We start from the raw sequence: 17,431 nt of genomic DNA, 5'->3' as shown, positions 1-17,431 counted from the left end.
TTTAGGAACAACCGATACTGTACAATTAATTAAGAGTGTGTGTGTGTGTGTGTGTGTGTGTGTGTGTGTGTGTGTGTGTGTGTGAATGAAAGAGAGGGATAGAATTGTAAGGAACAGAAATGAAAAAAACGAGATGTGTGTGTGTGTGTGTGTGCGCGCGCCAAGTGTGTATGTGCCGTGTGTGTATGTGTGCCAAGAGTGTGTGTTTGTGTGCCAAGTGTGTGTGTGTGCGAGTGTGTGTGTGAGTGTGCCAATAGTGTGTGTGTGTGTGTGCCAAGTGTGTGTGCGAGTGTGTGTGCCGAGTGTGTGTGTGTGTGCGTGTGCCAAGTGTATGTGTGTGTGCCAAATGTGTGTGTGAGAGAGCACGCGTTTGTGTATATGTGTGTGAAATGCATGTGTGTGTGCGAAGTGTGTATGCATGTGTGGTGTGTGTGTGTGTGTGTGTAGGGCGTCTGTGTGCGTAGGGTGTATGTGTGTGTACGTAGGGTGTGTGTGTGTGTGCAGGGTGTCTGTGTGTGTGTGCATAGGGTGTATGTGTGTGTGTACGTAGGGTGTGTGTGTGTGTGTGGGGGGGGGGGGGGTGTCTGTGTGTGTGTGCATAGGGTGTATGTGTGTGTGTACGTAGGGTGTGTGTGTGTGTGTGTGTGTGTGCGTATGTGCCAAGTATGTGTGTGTGTGTGAAGTGTGAGTGTATCAAGTGTGGTAACATGCATGAGCATAATTACAACAGCAAACTCACAATCAACAAAAGATCACATCCTTCTGTATTTATTGTCGCGACAAACGACGTTGAGTCGAGAACAGGAAGAAAACATGACGCCAGACATTGGGATTTGAACCTCCCTCCCCTCCCCCCCGCTCACCAGAGCATCTTAGAAAACCTTAACGACGTCCCAGCATTAAGAACATATTTCCACCATATATACATACATTGTAAACTACCCACAAATCACAACAGTTCAAAATGCAAGCACACGTTCATCTCTATTCCAACATATTCTTCGAAAAATGTTGCATAGAGACCATTTCAAGTTACAGTCATGATTGTACTGCGTCGGATATACCAAGAGTGCAAAATATAAATCAAGCAAAGCCATTAAAGTCACTTTATCAAAAATTGCAGCATCGTCTGGAATTTATTTTCAGTGCAAATACAAAATTTCAACAGTAACCATCTAATCCAACTAGGCCGCCCAACTAGGCCGCAGCGCTTCACTTCCAGAACGATGAACAGAACAAACAGTATGTTTACACCAAGACCGAGCGAACACATTCCTGTTGTGGAAGCCTACTTGTTGTTTGTGTTTTGAATTATTTCATGGATTCGGTGCTGCGGGCTCGTGTGCCACCCGTGCCACCCGGCAACCGTCGTCGCGAAGCTCCCACCTCGCCCGCGCGCGAAAAGTTCGACGTCTATGACGTCACACTGGAATGCATCCACAGAACATGTAAAGCTAGAGTAAGGAGAATAAATACGCTTGAAAAATAAGGAACGGATACATGGTGTGTGCACGTGGTCAGGGTGCACCGGTGTACAAGTAGGAACGGAATTAACCACTTTGGTTAGAATCCAGAGGAGGAATATTAATAATAATAACAATAACAATTATTATAATAATTAAAAATCAGTGCAACAGACTTCGAAGCATAGGCATTTGAATTTGAAACCGACGTTGGCAGCCTCGCTGCCAACAAGCCCAAGCATCTGCATATCAAAATCCTAACCAAGAATGGAGGCAAACGTTGGACGGAGATAGCGATTAACCCATGTACATGTGCACCGACAACAACCATTGCTCGTGGTCCTGCTTTAAGGTTACGAGAGGTGACTGCCGGTGCCAGAAAGCGCGTCGCCATCGCTATGTTTGGAGATCAATTCGGGAAGCAACTCGGGAAGACCTTTTTACAGCATGTCGGTAGTTATCGACTTTTCCGTTGGGCACACCGTTGCCTGCTTCTGCGCGCTGTGTCGTCTGTGAGTCGGCCTTTCGCAGTCCTGCTTCTTTAAATGCAGCTTCAACTTGTCCTGCCTGAAAGAAAAAAAAACCCCCAGAAAGAAGCAAAACAGTCATGTTAGCAAAAGGTAAAAAGCCTCCTATCAGGAAACATTCCACTGTTCTTTCAAAAAAATTGTGGTTATTTGGTTTGAACTGAAGGATTTTAACAAAGATCAAGAGAGGGAAAGTGGGAAACCAGGCTCGGAGCCATCGTGGTTATGAGTGTCCGCTGTTAGTTTGGGAGGTGGGTGCTTCAACCTCGGCCGAGTCATCACAAAGACTTTAAACAAAGGGGAAATACCCCTGTTGCTCACCTGGTAGAATAAACAGTATACTGCACTGACTAAAGGTATTTTAAACCAATTTGAATGGTTTCTAGAAGACAGGGCAGCATGAAGAATCATACTAACATAATCATAAGACTTTAAACAAACAAACCCCCAAAAATACCTATTTTGGGGGGCAACTCCACCCCCCCCCACCCCCCCCCCCACCACCACGCCCCGTGTACCTCCTCAGACCACAATTTTTTTAATGTCTTGAACAAACATTGTTACATCACGGATGATGAAGGTTGCGGTGAAGTTTAATCGAAATTGTGTGTGTTGATTCTGAGAAAAAAGCAAATACCTATTTTTTTTTGGGGGGGGGGGGGGCAAGTCCCCACCATAGACCACCTTATACCCCAATTTTTTAAATGCCAGGAGCAAACTTTGGTACAATACGGGTGATTAAGGTTGTGGTAAAGTTTCATCAGAATTGCAAATACCTATTTTGGGGGGAACCCCCCCCCCCCATAAACCCCTAAAGGGGCAGATTTTTTAAAATGCCTTGAACAAACTTTGGTACAGCTTGGGTGATGAAGGTTGTGGTGAAGTTTCATCTAAATAGTGTGTGTAGTTTCAGAGGAAAAAGCAAATTCCTATTTTAGGGGTGAAACCTGGACCCACTTTGACCCCCGGTAAACCCCCTTAGAACGTGATTTTTTAAAATACCGTAAACAAACTTCAGTCACAACACAACAAATATAATTTGTGCCAAATGGTCGCAATCCGTTAAGCGGTTTCGGAGAAGTTTCAAGTGTTTACGGACGACTCGCCATCGCATAAGCTCCCCTGAACTTAGTTCCAGGTGAGCGAAAAATGGAACTGCTGCTTCCTTGCTTGATGCTCAGCATTTAAGGACAGGGCACAGCTAAATAGCCATATGTTGGCAACCGTTGCGCAGGCTTTGGCGGACATAATGGCCTCCTCTTGCATTGAAATTCCAAGGGACTTAAAGTAATGTCGACACGAAGGTATCAATTGGTGACAAACAAGAAAGAAGCGAAATGCCCTCATCACCACCAATGTACCATGCTCACAGTCTCTCGGCAAAGCTTACGCTGGGTGGTTTGCCGTTGCCTTCCCAGGAAATATTCTCAGCTGTTCCTTTCAGAACATTTCTTTTTCCCTGCGACCATGCAAATTCCAACTTCCCAAAACGCTGTCAGCGGTCCCAGATAAGCACCTTCTGCCCACCAATCTCTTCCAAAGAAGCTTCGCTTTGCAAATTTGCAAGAAGTGCTCATCGTCCACAATCGACTAACAAATGTCTTTCTTAAGAAGAGTCACTACAATATACCTTCCACAAATCCAATTTCGGGAACAAGATAGTTGTTATCAAAAGTTGACCTGTTTGAAGTCGCCTTGTTTGTCAGGTTTCCTTCCAGGAGCACATATAGCTCATGGCTCGAAGCCCATGCTCAGGTCCGGTTTACTCTGTTTGTATATTTTCCACTAATTTCCTTGTAATTCAGGAACATGATACCAATTTATCCTATTGTCCCATTACAAGGCATAAAATCCAGCTACAAAGTTGACATTGCAATAGAGATTTACTTTGCTGCCCACAACCACCTACACCTGAGTAAACAGCAAGACTGTGGATGAGACATTCTAACTCCACGAATATTGGGGCTCAAGCAAGAGCAAAATTCATAAATCAAATTAAATAAACGGTTTATACTATACGTGGATGCTAATGAGATATCGATTTGAGGCTTTGCCCAAACGAAGGTGTAAGAATAGATTGTGAAACACAAATAAGTCGTAATCAGAATGTGCGGTACTGTATGGTCACCTGCGCATAAACCTACATGTTCCTGTAACGGAAGCATCGTGAAAATGTAGAAACTGGTTTGTATCCATGCTGGGAGTGGGAAGGTACCACTGATGCAGTGCCCCCTGTAGGTTACGGGATGAATTTGCAATTTGGCCAGAACACCGGCAATAGTTCGCCTACTCTTCATGAAGGACTTCATGGAATCTTTAACGTCCACTAACGAATGCTAGCAGACAGGATTCCCGTTTAACGGCACTCGCATTGATGAATGACGCTGCCTGTGAAACGCCGGAATGATAGTTGACAGCTTGGATGGGATTCAAACCCAGGCTAGACAGATTTGAAGCGAGTGTTCGTACCTCTGGGTTATCCTGCCAGCTCTTCAACAAGCGTACAAACAGACATTAGCCTACGCATTATAAAATAGTTCCGACATCAGAAACGTTAACTTTAAAGGAAGACTCCAGACCCCAAATTTTTTTTTTAGTTAAATGCTTCTACATAATCTTTGATCAGTACATAACAACATCATCTAAAAAAAAAATCAACCCGCGAAGTCGTTTCCTTATAATCCGACCTTAAATGCATCAATATAATAGACCATCGATGAAAACGCTTCTGCAAATCTTAGACCACGTGCCCGTGCACAGTATGACGTCACACGAGGTGATCGGGGAAGCCGGAAATACTTTACAAATGGTTTATATTGTCCTGCATATCGGATTCTAAATGGTTTATAGTTGTGTTTTGTATGGGTGCAGCAAGGTCTCGGAGCCTTTTGTGCGAACACTGCATGAATTCCCGAAGGATGTTGCCAGTAATAACACTTGGAAGAGGTTTGTCCGACGAACTCGAGCATGATGGAAAGGTCCTACCAAGTCGACGAGGGCGAGGAAGTGGCCTAAAGGGCCATAACATTTGGCTGGGCACTATGTTAGTACTAGGAGTGCAGTCCGAGAAACAAAATATAATGTATAATAGGTAGCCAATTTATTTTGCTGGTTTATACCAATATTTGCATGTAAAGTGAAAACAACGTTTCATGATTGAAGAGCCCCTTTAAAGTATGTACGCAACCATAAATTGAGAGATTATGAACCCCCCTTTCATTCAAGAAAAACAATGGTATTATAATCATAAACACAGGCTCGAATGCGAGTGTACTGTCACTGTGTTTCTCCAAAGACAACTGCAATGCATAGGCCTAGGCCGACACTAAATCGTAAATGACGTTTGTGTCATGTATAAAATGTGGGCTATCCTCCCCCCCTCCCCTCCCTGGGATGCGAGCATAATTGTTTATGTATCGACTTATTTCGGGGTCTAGCGGAACATGCCTGCCATAAATATAAATAAATTGGCCAAAATTCTACGAAACGCCGACGTACAGTGACGAGTGCATTTGTACACTACACTCAGGCTGCAGCCTGCGTGTCTGTGGCTACGCCATGATACAGGCACAAGGCGATCAGGTTTTTACCGTTTTATCGATCAAACAAAGTCACTACTGCAATAACACTCGCTTGATATAAATATTCCTCGCATATTTAACCGAAACTATCAACAAGTAGGCTAGCCCAACACGTACCAGTAATCTAAATCTGCGAGCCGTTCAGCATCATCTTCGTCGTTTTCCACTTCGACCTCCATATTGGCCTCTGGATCTTCCTCGGCGTATTCCGGCTCAAACTGATATGGTTGAACACCAAATTCTCTCCGTTCTATATCAAATTCTTCTACAATACTTTCCTCAGCCTCTGATACGTATTCATCGGCTGAAAAGTCCGACAGATCGGAGGAAATATCGAGCGATTCGGAGTCAGAAACTTCTTCTTCTGCTATGTCTGCCATGTTTATGCACTGTGTGCACCGCGATCAGCTGAGATCTATACCTCGTGTGACGTCACAGTGACGTCACAAGGATTCCAGAACTAGCTTTTTTTTTTTAATCGTGCCTTTTTAAAAACGCATTTTACGACTAATTTAACGTCGAATTTTTTTTTCCTTTTAAAAATTAAACATTACCTAATTCTAAAGATTTAAATAATTTAAATTTTTTTGGGGTCTGGAGTCTTCCTTTAAACGCAAATTACAGTCAGCACAAGAGGACTTCTAGTGGACGGAATGTTCAGTCGTGCAATCAAGATACCAAGGAGATATATTCAGGACCGATGGCTCAGCTATCAAAGTAAATGTGCAAGAAAATAGGGCAAACCTTAATAAGTGGTTGAAGTTGCTTGAGGTTCCTGCAATCATACATTGACAGCTGTGTGGCATCAAATCCACAATTTGTATCTATCCGAGTTTGACTGAAAGCTGTAGGCCACTTGAAAAACGGACGACTATTGTTGGCTTAACGGCTAAGGTGGCTGGCTTAAGATCTTAGGCTATTGCATTTGAGCCCCTGTCGCTCCGTTAAATAACACCAGGTGGGTTGACTGAGCCTGTCATCCTTCCGAGGTCGGCAAAACGAGTACAAGCTTACTAGAAACAGGGGGAACTGCATCAGCGGTGCAGACGTGCTCCCAGCAATGATGCAACCAGCAACCACAGGCTGCATACAAATTAACAATTTGAAAAAGGGACAGCAGGAAAATGAATAATTCACATAAACAAGTCCTAACGTTAGCCCCCACTACAATCCTCACAGTGTAAAAGTTTTGGTATGTGCAAAACAATCGGGCAGAAGTGGAAAAACGTGTTCCAATGAAAGTCTTGGAGGCATGAGGCGGCATGAGTGCAGAGGCAAGTAAAAATTTGCCACTCGTAAAGCAAACTTGTTCTCAAGACTGTTACGGTGTTTAGGAAAAGGAAGCATGATGAAGGGATGCAATGATGATGCAATGACAAACGAAGAGGGGAACATCCACGTTGGCCTGATAATTCTGGGGACCTTCACGACACTTGCCTGGTGAAACGCACACTGCAGCGTGGACAGGCGTAAGGGCGTTCTCCCGTGTGTGTTCGGATGTGACGGGGCAGCTTGCCAGCTCCCCGGATGACCTTGTGACAAATTGGACATTGCTGGAAAGCTTGGCGGGAACGAGGTCTCCTCAAGCTATCGGGGGGTGTGGACAGGTATCCCCATCCGTGTGTCGTCAAGCCAGTGTGCCTGTGGTCTGCTTGTAGGCCCTCCATAAAAGGCCCACTTTTTTCCACAGTCGATTCCAAATTGCGTCCTTCGTCACTATGAAATAAGCCAAAGTGGGCACGGCTTAAGTCTATAACTGCAGCACCATTTTTTACATGTGTCCGATGGCAATCAAATTCGTGCCTCTCCGGCTGCAGATAATTGTAGGTGGGTGAGAACAAGTGGTCAGCAGCATCATCGTCTTGTTTTTCTCCATGTGGAGTGCCAAAATGCAAATGCTTTCCACCCACAACCATCCCAGAAACATTTGCTGCAGAACTCTCTTCATCCACATTGTCATCTTTAAGAGAGTATTCTATTTCATGTGCTTCTTGCTGTGCCTCTGGGCCTTCCAAAGCTCGCCCTTGGACATTTGAAACTTCACTGTTGTCTGGAGAGGCTCTCCCTGAACTGCTACCATTGCAGGACCAATATTTCTGGGAAGGGACATTACCGGAGCAGTCCGAATCAGGGGATGGGATCTGGGAGTTGCGCAAAGCCTCCCCTGACTCCCGTAGAACGTCGGCACAGACCTCGGCCACCTGAGTGAATTCCAGGAAGCGTGCTGCATCGAGAAGGCGCCGGAGGGAGTTTGGGCTGACCGTAACAGTGGCCGTGTAGACAAACTCGAGGAGTGCTGCGAAAGTGTCTGAGCAAATGCCATCGATGTGCATGCGTGTACGAGGAAGCATCTCATCTGTGAAGGCACGGCGAAAAAATCCACTGCAAGAGGCAAGTAGAGCCCGGTGGATCGGAAACTCCTGTCCGCCCGCACACACGACTATGCCATCACAGAGCAACCCTGCTTGCCGTTGCTCATTGAGGCTGCACAGCATGTTGTTTCCATGTTCGGGGAATGGGATGCCAATGAGACCGTTGTCAACAACCGCCATGACAGCACAGCCACCACGTGGAGCTTCTACCACTTCCTGTACCCAGAGACTGGGATCCGGTCACATGACAGGAGAGGCGTAGGAAGGAAATAACACCTGCAAGGAACCATAATGCAGAAAACACAGTGGTGGCAAAGTTAATAACTACCAAAAACAAGGAAAACTCACAACTATTAATCTCCTGAAATCAATATGAAGCAAGGAAAGCACATCGAAATTTAAAAAGTAAACGAAGCATTGATGTTGCTGGCAACCATTACCGAAACAATCGCTGTGATCTGTGGTCTTGCCGTTGCTACTGGAGGAGAGAAATGGTAACCGGTAATCCTCAAGTCAGGTTCAGCACCTGGGAAAGAAACACATGGGAGAACAAAAGGTAGTGAACAATTCAGTTGGACATTCAAAACCGATGTAAGTAAATGGAATACGATGCAAATTGCAAGAGTAAACTTATTGCTCACAATATGACAAATATGTTCTGCAAAATATGTCATGTGATTTTGTACGATTAAAGGAAGCCACCGTGCCCGATGCATTATCAGTTGAGGACTGCTTTTCATGCATTCCCATATGGCCGCAAATGACAACAATGCTCAGGGTATGGTTTGTACCACAAGCAATGGAAAGATGATTGGATAAGAGTACGTTTGTGGAAAATATGAAAGTCCGTTTCTCTGTTCATGAAACCTGTCTACCACGCGGAAAAAACCTAGGGCGCAAGTGGTAAAAAAAAGAAAAAAGAAGTATTAAAAAAAAAAACTAAGACAATCATGAAAATAAATAGCTCTTGTACATTTTGTTTTAATATATACATACAACTTAACTGTGTATAAAGTAAGTAAGAGACACAATAGTCCAAGACAGGGCAAAAAAGCACAACAAGACATGCATAATGTGCACTGGTAGCTCTCTGTTCCATCCTGAAACCCACCCATGCACACACATGCACACACATGCACACACGTACACACACATACACACACACGTACACACACACACACACACACACACACACACACACACACACACACACACACACACACACACACACACACACACCTCCATTCGTCTTTTTCAAACTGGCCCACCAGGCCTAATGGACAACTGAAGATGATTAGAGCAGGAATTTGCAATTTGTTCAAGGTGAAGGTGATAACTTGCAGACTCTTCATGAGACGTTTTTTTATTTATCATCCACAAACTAATACTAGCCGAAGGGACACTGAGTTTAAAGTCCATCCGAGGGACAGCACACACATTGATGCATCCTTTGCCTGCGAAACACCAGCGTGACAGTTTATAGCTGGATCGGGATTCAAACTCAGGCTATAGTCGAGACAGATCAGTGGTGAGTGTGCATAATTGTAGTCTATCCTGACAACCCATAACATATATTCGTTAACACCCATAACATAACATATATACATATATATACATACATACATATATTAGGGTGCATCAAACGCCCTTAGGTTCTTGGATTTTAATGTCTATTCTCTCAAATGTTACACTTGTTGGTAGAAGTATGTATGCAAAAAATAAATGAAATCAGAGGTGGTCCTGGGTGGCCACCGGCCACTTTTATATATTTAGGGCCATTTTCGGGGCCGCACTATGTAAAAATGTTTGATTTTGTTATTTTACACCCAAACCTAGTCATGTTTGGTATCAAATTGAAGGTCTTGATGAGAGGAATACAAATATAACAATTTTATGCAAAAAACGATGGTTTGATAATTAGTTTGTATTTTTACATGAATGAAATCGGAGGTCTAATCGTGGGTCCCATACTAGTAGTCTAATAATATCCTTTATTTTCTTTCAGATGGCAGATAAGAAGACCAGATTAGCAAGTGCCATTTTTGGTCTTGGCAATGCTTTTACAGAAGCAGATGGTACATTGACAGGAGTCCGCCTCCCAACTTGCCGGCAGGTTCTTCGATGCGTGATGTGGTACATCCAGAAAGAAATATGTGAAGGCAAACAAACTCAGCCACTGAAATGGAAATCTGCCAGCATCGTCCTTATCCAGCTGAAAAAATTCTACACTAAAGCAAATATTCCTATGCTTTCAGACCATCAATGCTGCAAACTAATACTTGACCTTCTTAATGACAATAACAAATTGCGTCAAATACCTGTTTCTCGCCGAGAATCTCCAAGCACTTTGGCTAAGTTGCAAACCATGAATGAACGTCTTGATAAGACCTTTGGTGTATGGACAAAAGATGCAATGACAAACATTAAGAATGAGGAAGATAGAGTATTTTTAGAGTCAATGAAATCTGACAGAGTAGCCTCATTTGGTGGTGTTGACAAGAAGAAAGTTGATAAAGATCATAGAAAAGAAAAACGCCTCTTAGCGGAAGCTTCAAGACGAGAACGTCATGAATCATCCAGTGTACAAGAGATGACAATTAGTTCTGTATGCTCTGATGATAGTGACTCTGCAGATAGCTTGGAAGAAACTGAAGAAGAGGCGATTCCAGAGTTTCAAAGGAAGCGTAGTCACCACAGATCAACATATGCAGGTACATCTGCCTTTATTCCTCATGATATTCTGAAAAGACATTCAGTTGTGTCTGTTGCTACTCGACTAAACATAACTCCTGTTCAACAGGTTGCGCTCACCAAAGCTGTAATTCAAGAGGCAGGAGGTGATCCACGTCGTGTGGCCAAGTCGTACTCAACTGCTGATAAGGCTCGACGATCAATAACAAGTGCTATCGCCAAAGATATTCAAGAAAATTGGATCGCCCCAACAGCTGCAACACTTCACTGGGATGGCAAGCAGATACCAACGCTCACAAACAAGAATGTCAAGGAAGAAAGATTGCCAGTGTTGGTTGGGAATGCCACTGATGTAAAGCTACTGGGGGTGGCTAGATATCCTCCTGGAAGTGATAGGTCATCAGGTGACATCATTGCCGAGCACACTTACACGTATCTACATTCATGGAAGTGCAAACAATCAGTTGTCAACTTATGTTTTGACACAACAGCATCAAACACTGGACACGTTACAGCTGCCTGTGTTACCATTCAATCAAAACTGGACCGTGCTCTTCTGTGGTGTGCATGTCGCCATCATGTTGGAGAGGTAATCCTGGATCATGTGTTTGACGTTCTCAAAATTGAGGCATCAAAGTCTCCAGAAGTATCTTTGTTCCAAAAATTCCAGAAGAATTGGGAACGCATATCGCATGCAAAGAATGAAAGTTTAACCAAAATTGACATTTCCATGTACAATGACTATGCACAACAGCTGCTTTTATCCTGCAAAAACAAGGTTTTAAGCACAATCCGCACAAGCGCTTCATACTGTAGGGAAGACTACAAGGAAATGGCACAACTCTGCCAGGTAGTCCTCGATGATGATGTCACAAAACAAGGAACACTCCACAGACCAGGGGCCATGCATAAAGCAAGGTGGATGTCAAAGATTCTTTATTCCATCAAAATATGCCTACTTGAAGAGCAAATTTCTCTACTACCTCGAGGAACTGTAACAACACAACATCAACAGAAAAAACTGAAGGAGTTTGTTGTTTTTGTTGTTTATATTTATTGTGATTGGTGGCTCATATGTCAGTCTGCTTCAAATGCCCCATGGTTTGATTTGTGCTTTTACAAGACTCTGCTCAACTATAAAGCTGTCAACTCAACCATTTCAGTCAGCGCTGTGAAAGCCTTTGATAGACATTTGTGGTATTTAACCCTAGAACTGGTTGTTTTGGCACTGTTCAGCAATGCAATTCCTCAAAAGGATCGTCGTGCCCTTGCAGATGTGTTACTGGCCATACAACCAGATGAAATGCCAAGCACTCCAAAACACCGCTACGGTTCTGGATATGGCAAACCGTCATTTCCAAAAATTACAGAAGCGACAACCCTGGCTGATCTTGTGAACGAGGACTCGTGGTTTACAGTAAACCTTCTTCACCTAGATATGACCTTCCTAACAGAGGATGTTGACACTTGGCAGAACAATGAGCACTTCAAGGCAGCCAAGTCCATTGTGGATGGGCTTAATGTTGTGAATGACCCTGCGGAGAGAACAGTAAAGCTCGCAACTGATTTTGTCTCAACTGCAAGAAGAGAAGACCACTTCCAAAATCTTCTTCAAGTGGTTGAATGTGACCGCAAAGCGAGGCCAAATTTGCGGAAACGAGCAAAGTTGGAGTAGTGACATTGGCGTTGTGCTTAATACATTTTCAAACTTTTAATCAATGAAAGTACAATACTACAACACTGTACTACAACTTTGTAATATGAAGAACGATTTTGGTTAATTTTACATTGACATGTAAGGTTGTTTTAACTGTTTGATATTAGGCATTTAGTAAAAGTAGGACTTTACTTTTGTATATAGGTATAATGGTTAATTTTACATTATCTTGTAGTTAATTTTACATTATCTTGTAAAGTAGTTTAGCTGTGGCCCTAAATGGCCCTAAATATATAAAAGTGGCCGGTGGCCACCCAGGACCATCTCTGATTTCATCTATTTTTTGCATACATACTTCTACCAACAAGTGTAACATTTGAGGGAATAGACATTAAAATACAACAACTTTTTGAAAATCATGGGGCGTTTGATGCACCCTAACATATATACACACACACATACATATATATTTGTTTTGTTGTTGTTGCAGGTTTTGTTGTTGTAGTCTGTGTTCTCACTGGCTGGGGGTGGGGGTATGTACGCATCCAGATGTAGCTGCTGCATGTGGAGGCGAATGTGCCCCTTCTGGCCCACCTTAGCTGACCGTATCGAGGTTGAAGGGCCGAAACGGGATGATGCTGAGGACCTCGACTGAGGACCCGGTCAGTGAGGCACACTTGTGACCAGGTGTGTTTTGAAATTTTATATATATATACATAAATATATACACAACATGGCCAAAAGTATGTGGACACCCGAACATCACACCCGTATGTGCTCGTCGAACATCTCATTCCATGGGTATTAATGGGTATTAATATCAAAATCATGGGTATTAATATAGAGTTGGTCCTTTACACCACTCCAGCCGACGCTTGGTATTGCGCATGGTGATCTTAGGATTGTGTGCGGCTGTTCAGCCATGGAAACCAATTTCATGAAGCTCCCGACGAAAAGTTGTTGTGCTGACGTTGCTTCCAGAGACAGTTTGGAATTCGGTAGTGAGTGTTGAAACCAAGGACAGACGATTTTTAAGCGCAACGCGCTTAAGCACTCGGCGATCCAGTGCTGTGAGCTTGTGTGGCCTACTACTTCGCGACTGAGCTGTTGTTGCTCCTAGACGTTTCCACTTCACAATAACAGCACTTACAGTTGAACGGGGCAGCTCTAGCAGGGCAGAAATTTGATGAACTGACTTGTTGGAAAGGTGGCATCATATGAGGGTGCCACGGTGAAAGTCACTGAGCTCTTCAGTATGGCCAAGTCGACTGCCAATGTTTGTCTCTGGTGATTACATGGCTGTGTGCTTGATTATATATACCTGACAGCAATAGGTGTGGCTGAAACAGCCGAATCCACTAATTAGAAGTGGTGTCCGCATACTTTTGGCCATGTAGTGTACATACAGTCGTGGAAAAAAGTATTGGCACCATGGCACTTTTTTCAATTAATGCACCATTTCTTCCAGAATATTGTTGAAAAAAATTAATATTTTGGTATCCACATATGGTCCTAGGATCCTGGGTTCGAATCTCGGTCGATCGCCGAATTAATGCCAGGGGGGTTGACTCAGCCTGTCATCCTTCCGAGGTCGGCCAATTGAGTACCAGTTCACTGGTAATTCCCTGTTTGTCGTTGAAGGCGGCAAAAAGGGTTGGCGTCAGGAAGGGCATCCGGCCGTAAAACATTGCTTCAAAAAGGGGACCAAAAAAAACAACAACTACCACGGTCCCCGAAAAGGCCAACCCCCGCTTTGCGGGGAAAAATGGCCTCTAAACGGTGGGCTCTAAACGGTGGGCAGTGGAACAAAACAAAAAAAAGCTGAAAAAAATACTAAATCTTAGCTTATTCCACACAGAGATCCTAAAATGGCCTGGACAATATTATTGGCACCTTTTAGATGTTCTTCGAAATAATTAGATTCACAATAACAGCACTTTACTTTGGAATTGAACTCACCTAGGGTGAGTTGCAGGTGCCTGCAATATAAAATTCACTCATTCAACCAGTTTGAACAGAGAAAAGGAGTCATTCTGCTGTTTTGTGTCACTGTGTGTACCTCAATGAGCATGGAGAATAGAAACGAAACAAGAGAATTGTCTGAGGAGGTCAGACACAAGAATGTAGCCAAGCATGGACAATCTCAAGGCTACAAGTCCATCTCCAGAGACCTTGATGTTCCTGTGTCCACCGTACACAATGGTATCAGGAAGTTTAAGGCCCAAGGCACTGTAGCCGACCTCCCTGGACGTGGCCGCAAGAGAAAACCTGATCGAAGATTGCAGCGAAGGATTGTTCAAATGGTGGAGAAAGCACCTCGATCAACTGCCAAACAGATTCAAGCTGACCTTCAAACACAAGGTACGATAGTTTCAACTCACCCCATCCATCACCAACTCAATGAAAGGGGGTTCTATGGTAGGAGTTCACTGCTGAGAGACACAAGAAATCCAGACTGGAGTTTGCCAAAACACACCTGAACAAGCCAAAATCCTTCTGGGAGAATGTCCTGTGGATAGATGAGACCAAATTAGAGGTTTTTGGTAAAGCACATCATCATCTCTATTTTTACAGAAAACAAAATGAAGCCTTCAAAGAAAAGAACACCTTTCCTACAGTCAAACATGGAGGAGGTTCAGTAATGTTTTGGGGTTGCCGCGCTGTCTCTGGTACTGGGTGCCTTGAATGTGCGCATGGTATCATGAAATCAGGAGATCACCAAGGCATTTTGGAGCACAATGTTCAACCCAGTGTCAGAAAGCTGGGTCTCTGTCGAAGGTCATGGGTCTTGCAGCAGGACAGTGACCCCAGACACATTTCAAAAAGTACCCAGGAATGGTTCAAGACAAAACTCTGAACTGTTCTGAAGTGGCCAGCAATGAGTCCAGATCTAAATCCCATTGAACACCTGTGGGGAGATCTGAAAACAGCAGTTGGGAGAAGGCACCCTTCAAATCTGGGAGAACTGGAGCAATTTGCACAAGAAGAGTGGGCCAAACTGCCTGGAGAGAGGTGGAGGAAGCTCATTCATGGCTATAGGAAGCGCTTGACTGCAGTTATTTTGTCCAAATTCTGTGCTGCCAAATATTAAGTCGAGGTTGTCAATAATTTTGTCAATGCAATTTCTTTTCATTTTCTGATTTAAAAGGCACGGCGGCTGTGCCTTTTATGTCTGACTGAATGACCGCTTTATGTCTGATCATATATAAAGTTCTGAATCAAAAACAAAGGTTCTGTAATATTAACAGTGAAATAAAGAATTGTGGAGACCAAATACTTTTATCAATTTCAACTTGTTTTTGGAGACAATTGTGAGTTATTTGAAAAAAGTGCAAGGGTGCCAATAATTTATTATATATAGGATAATTAACTCCAAATAATCCTGAAGAATTCCCATGTTTCTAAACGCACACCATGTTAAGGTGTATAGAGCAGCTTAATAGGTGCTTCCACGGAATGGCATTATAATTACACAATAAATAACAAAAATAATGATAACATAGCAACGAAGAATATATTAATTAATACTAATAATATTAACAACAATCGTAATATTTGTATCTTTGGCAATAATTATAACGAACGTATAACCCCGTTCTGGCCAAAACACACCTGGATTGGTGAAAGCTGAAGCACTGCTGCAGGCAGGTATGTATGCTACAAGGCCGTGAACCACAATTATACATCAAGCATGAGTTCCTACATTGAGTAGACCAATGAACCATCGGGTCCACTCGTGTTCCAAAGGATCAAAGGATATAAATAAGAGGGGGAAATGTGTAAATACATACTGTATACAGGTATATATAAAGGTACAGTGCGACTAACGAGCAGTTAGACCGTCGCCTTAACATGACAAACCTGCGTGATGGCGGGAATGGCGGGTTCTCTGTGGGTGGGGGGCAATGGGGTCGTTTCCTCACATTTAATGCGTTGTAGCACTCGGCTGGTACCCAAAGGCAATGATCGTGGTCACCGCTTGACAGACTTGGGACTATGGAGACCAGACAAAGAGAAGCTTCGAGATAGCGACCATTTTTAGACTGGACAGTGACCAGAGCTCGAGGAGTCACATAACTGAAACAGTTACCATAACAACCATGGAGGTGCAATGACCATCCGGGGTCCATATTATATCACGTCGACAGTTCCAAGAGGCTCTCTGGGCCCGACGCCCTCTGCAGGCGCCGCCGTCGGACAGGCGCTTCCTCCCGGTACGGTAGGAGGAAATAGACCGGATCAAGGCCGGACCATGTCGGACGAGTCTCTGGCGGACGAGGTCGAACAAAACCAGCGAGCCCGTGTCGGAGTACGAGACCGGCGTGGAAACCAGCTCTCCTACCCGTGCTTGCTTATTGTAGTTCCGCGTTCGAGGATCCGTGCCCAGGACGCACGGCACGGCGCTCGTACAAGTACAGTTGTATTTTAATATATTATATAAATATTGTAATGTAAAGGAAACATTGGTAGGTAATATTGCGCGTGAGGCGTACCTGGCCTTGTTTCCACCTCGCAGCCCCGCCAAGCTGCCTTCCCGGGGGAGCGGCGATGGCCCGGATGTCTCTGCCTGCCATGCCCACCCGGGCGGGCTCTGGGCGCGGTGGTGGCGACTGGCGGGAGATGCCCGCGGGGGGCGGGGGCACAGGGAGGGGCCATTTTCACACCAGAATCGCTTCTCGCCCACTGCCCGGGCCCTCTGACTGGCGAGCGATCCGCGTGACTTACTTCATGTCCTCATCACGTGTGCCTGCTTGCCCTCTCTAAATGCCTGAATACGACTGGTGCACTGTATGCCTCCGTGGACCTCGCCGTTCCCAGCTGGCCCTTTACATGGCTGACTGCTCTCTTTACTTACATTGCTGGCTGACTCCTCATATCATTGACTATCTCTTTACATGCCTGACCGTCGCTGTACATGCCTGACTATCACTGTACATGTCTGACTATCACTGTACAAGCCTGACTATCACTGCAGCCTACATGTCTGACTATCACTGTACATGTCAGACTAGCACTGTACATGCCTGCGTGTCACTGTAAATGCCTGACCGTCACTGTACATGCCTGACCATCATTGTACATGCCTGACTATCACTGTACATGCCTGACTAGCACTGTACATGTCTGACTAGCACTGTAG

General features: G+C 44.2%; 1 protein-coding gene across 3 annotated transcripts; it reads right to left on the bottom strand.

Moving 5' to 3' along the window:
• Positions 1–752: 752 nt before the first annotated feature.
• LOC137421663 (zinc finger and BTB domain-containing protein 7A-like) lies at positions 753–17,053 on the bottom strand. Of its 3 annotated transcripts, none has more exons than XM_068107933.2 (4): positions 16,785–17,053; positions 8,384–8,469; positions 7,005–8,219; positions 753–2,026 (listed from the first exon to the last, which is right to left on the bottom strand). In XM_068107933.2, exons 3-4 carry the CDS (start codon positions 8,121–8,123, stop codon positions 1,904–1,906), a joined length of 1,242 nt encoding a protein of 413 aa, XP_067964034.1. In that variant the 5' UTR covers positions 8,124–8,219; positions 8,384–8,469; positions 16,785–17,053; the 3' UTR covers positions 753–1,903. The 3 variants fall into 3 exon arrangements, with proteins under 3 accessions (XP_067964034.1, XP_067964035.1, XP_067964036.1); XM_068107934.2 differs by lacking the exon at positions 16,785–17,053 and adding an exon at positions 16,153–16,724; XM_068107935.2 differs by lacking the exon at positions 16,785–17,053 and adding an exon at positions 16,215–16,306.
• Positions 17,054–17,431: the final 378 nt, after the last annotated feature.

This window comes from Myxine glutinosa, chromosome 2 (genome assembly GCF_964187855.1).
Source record: "Myxine glutinosa chromosome 2, kmMyxGlut1.1, whole genome shotgun sequence".
NCBI classification, from domain to species: domain Eukaryota; kingdom Metazoa; phylum Chordata; class Myxini; order Myxiniformes; family Myxinidae; genus Myxine; species Myxine glutinosa.
Note: the sequence above shows the minus strand (reverse complement) of the source record. Positions and strands in the feature narration are given on the sequence as shown.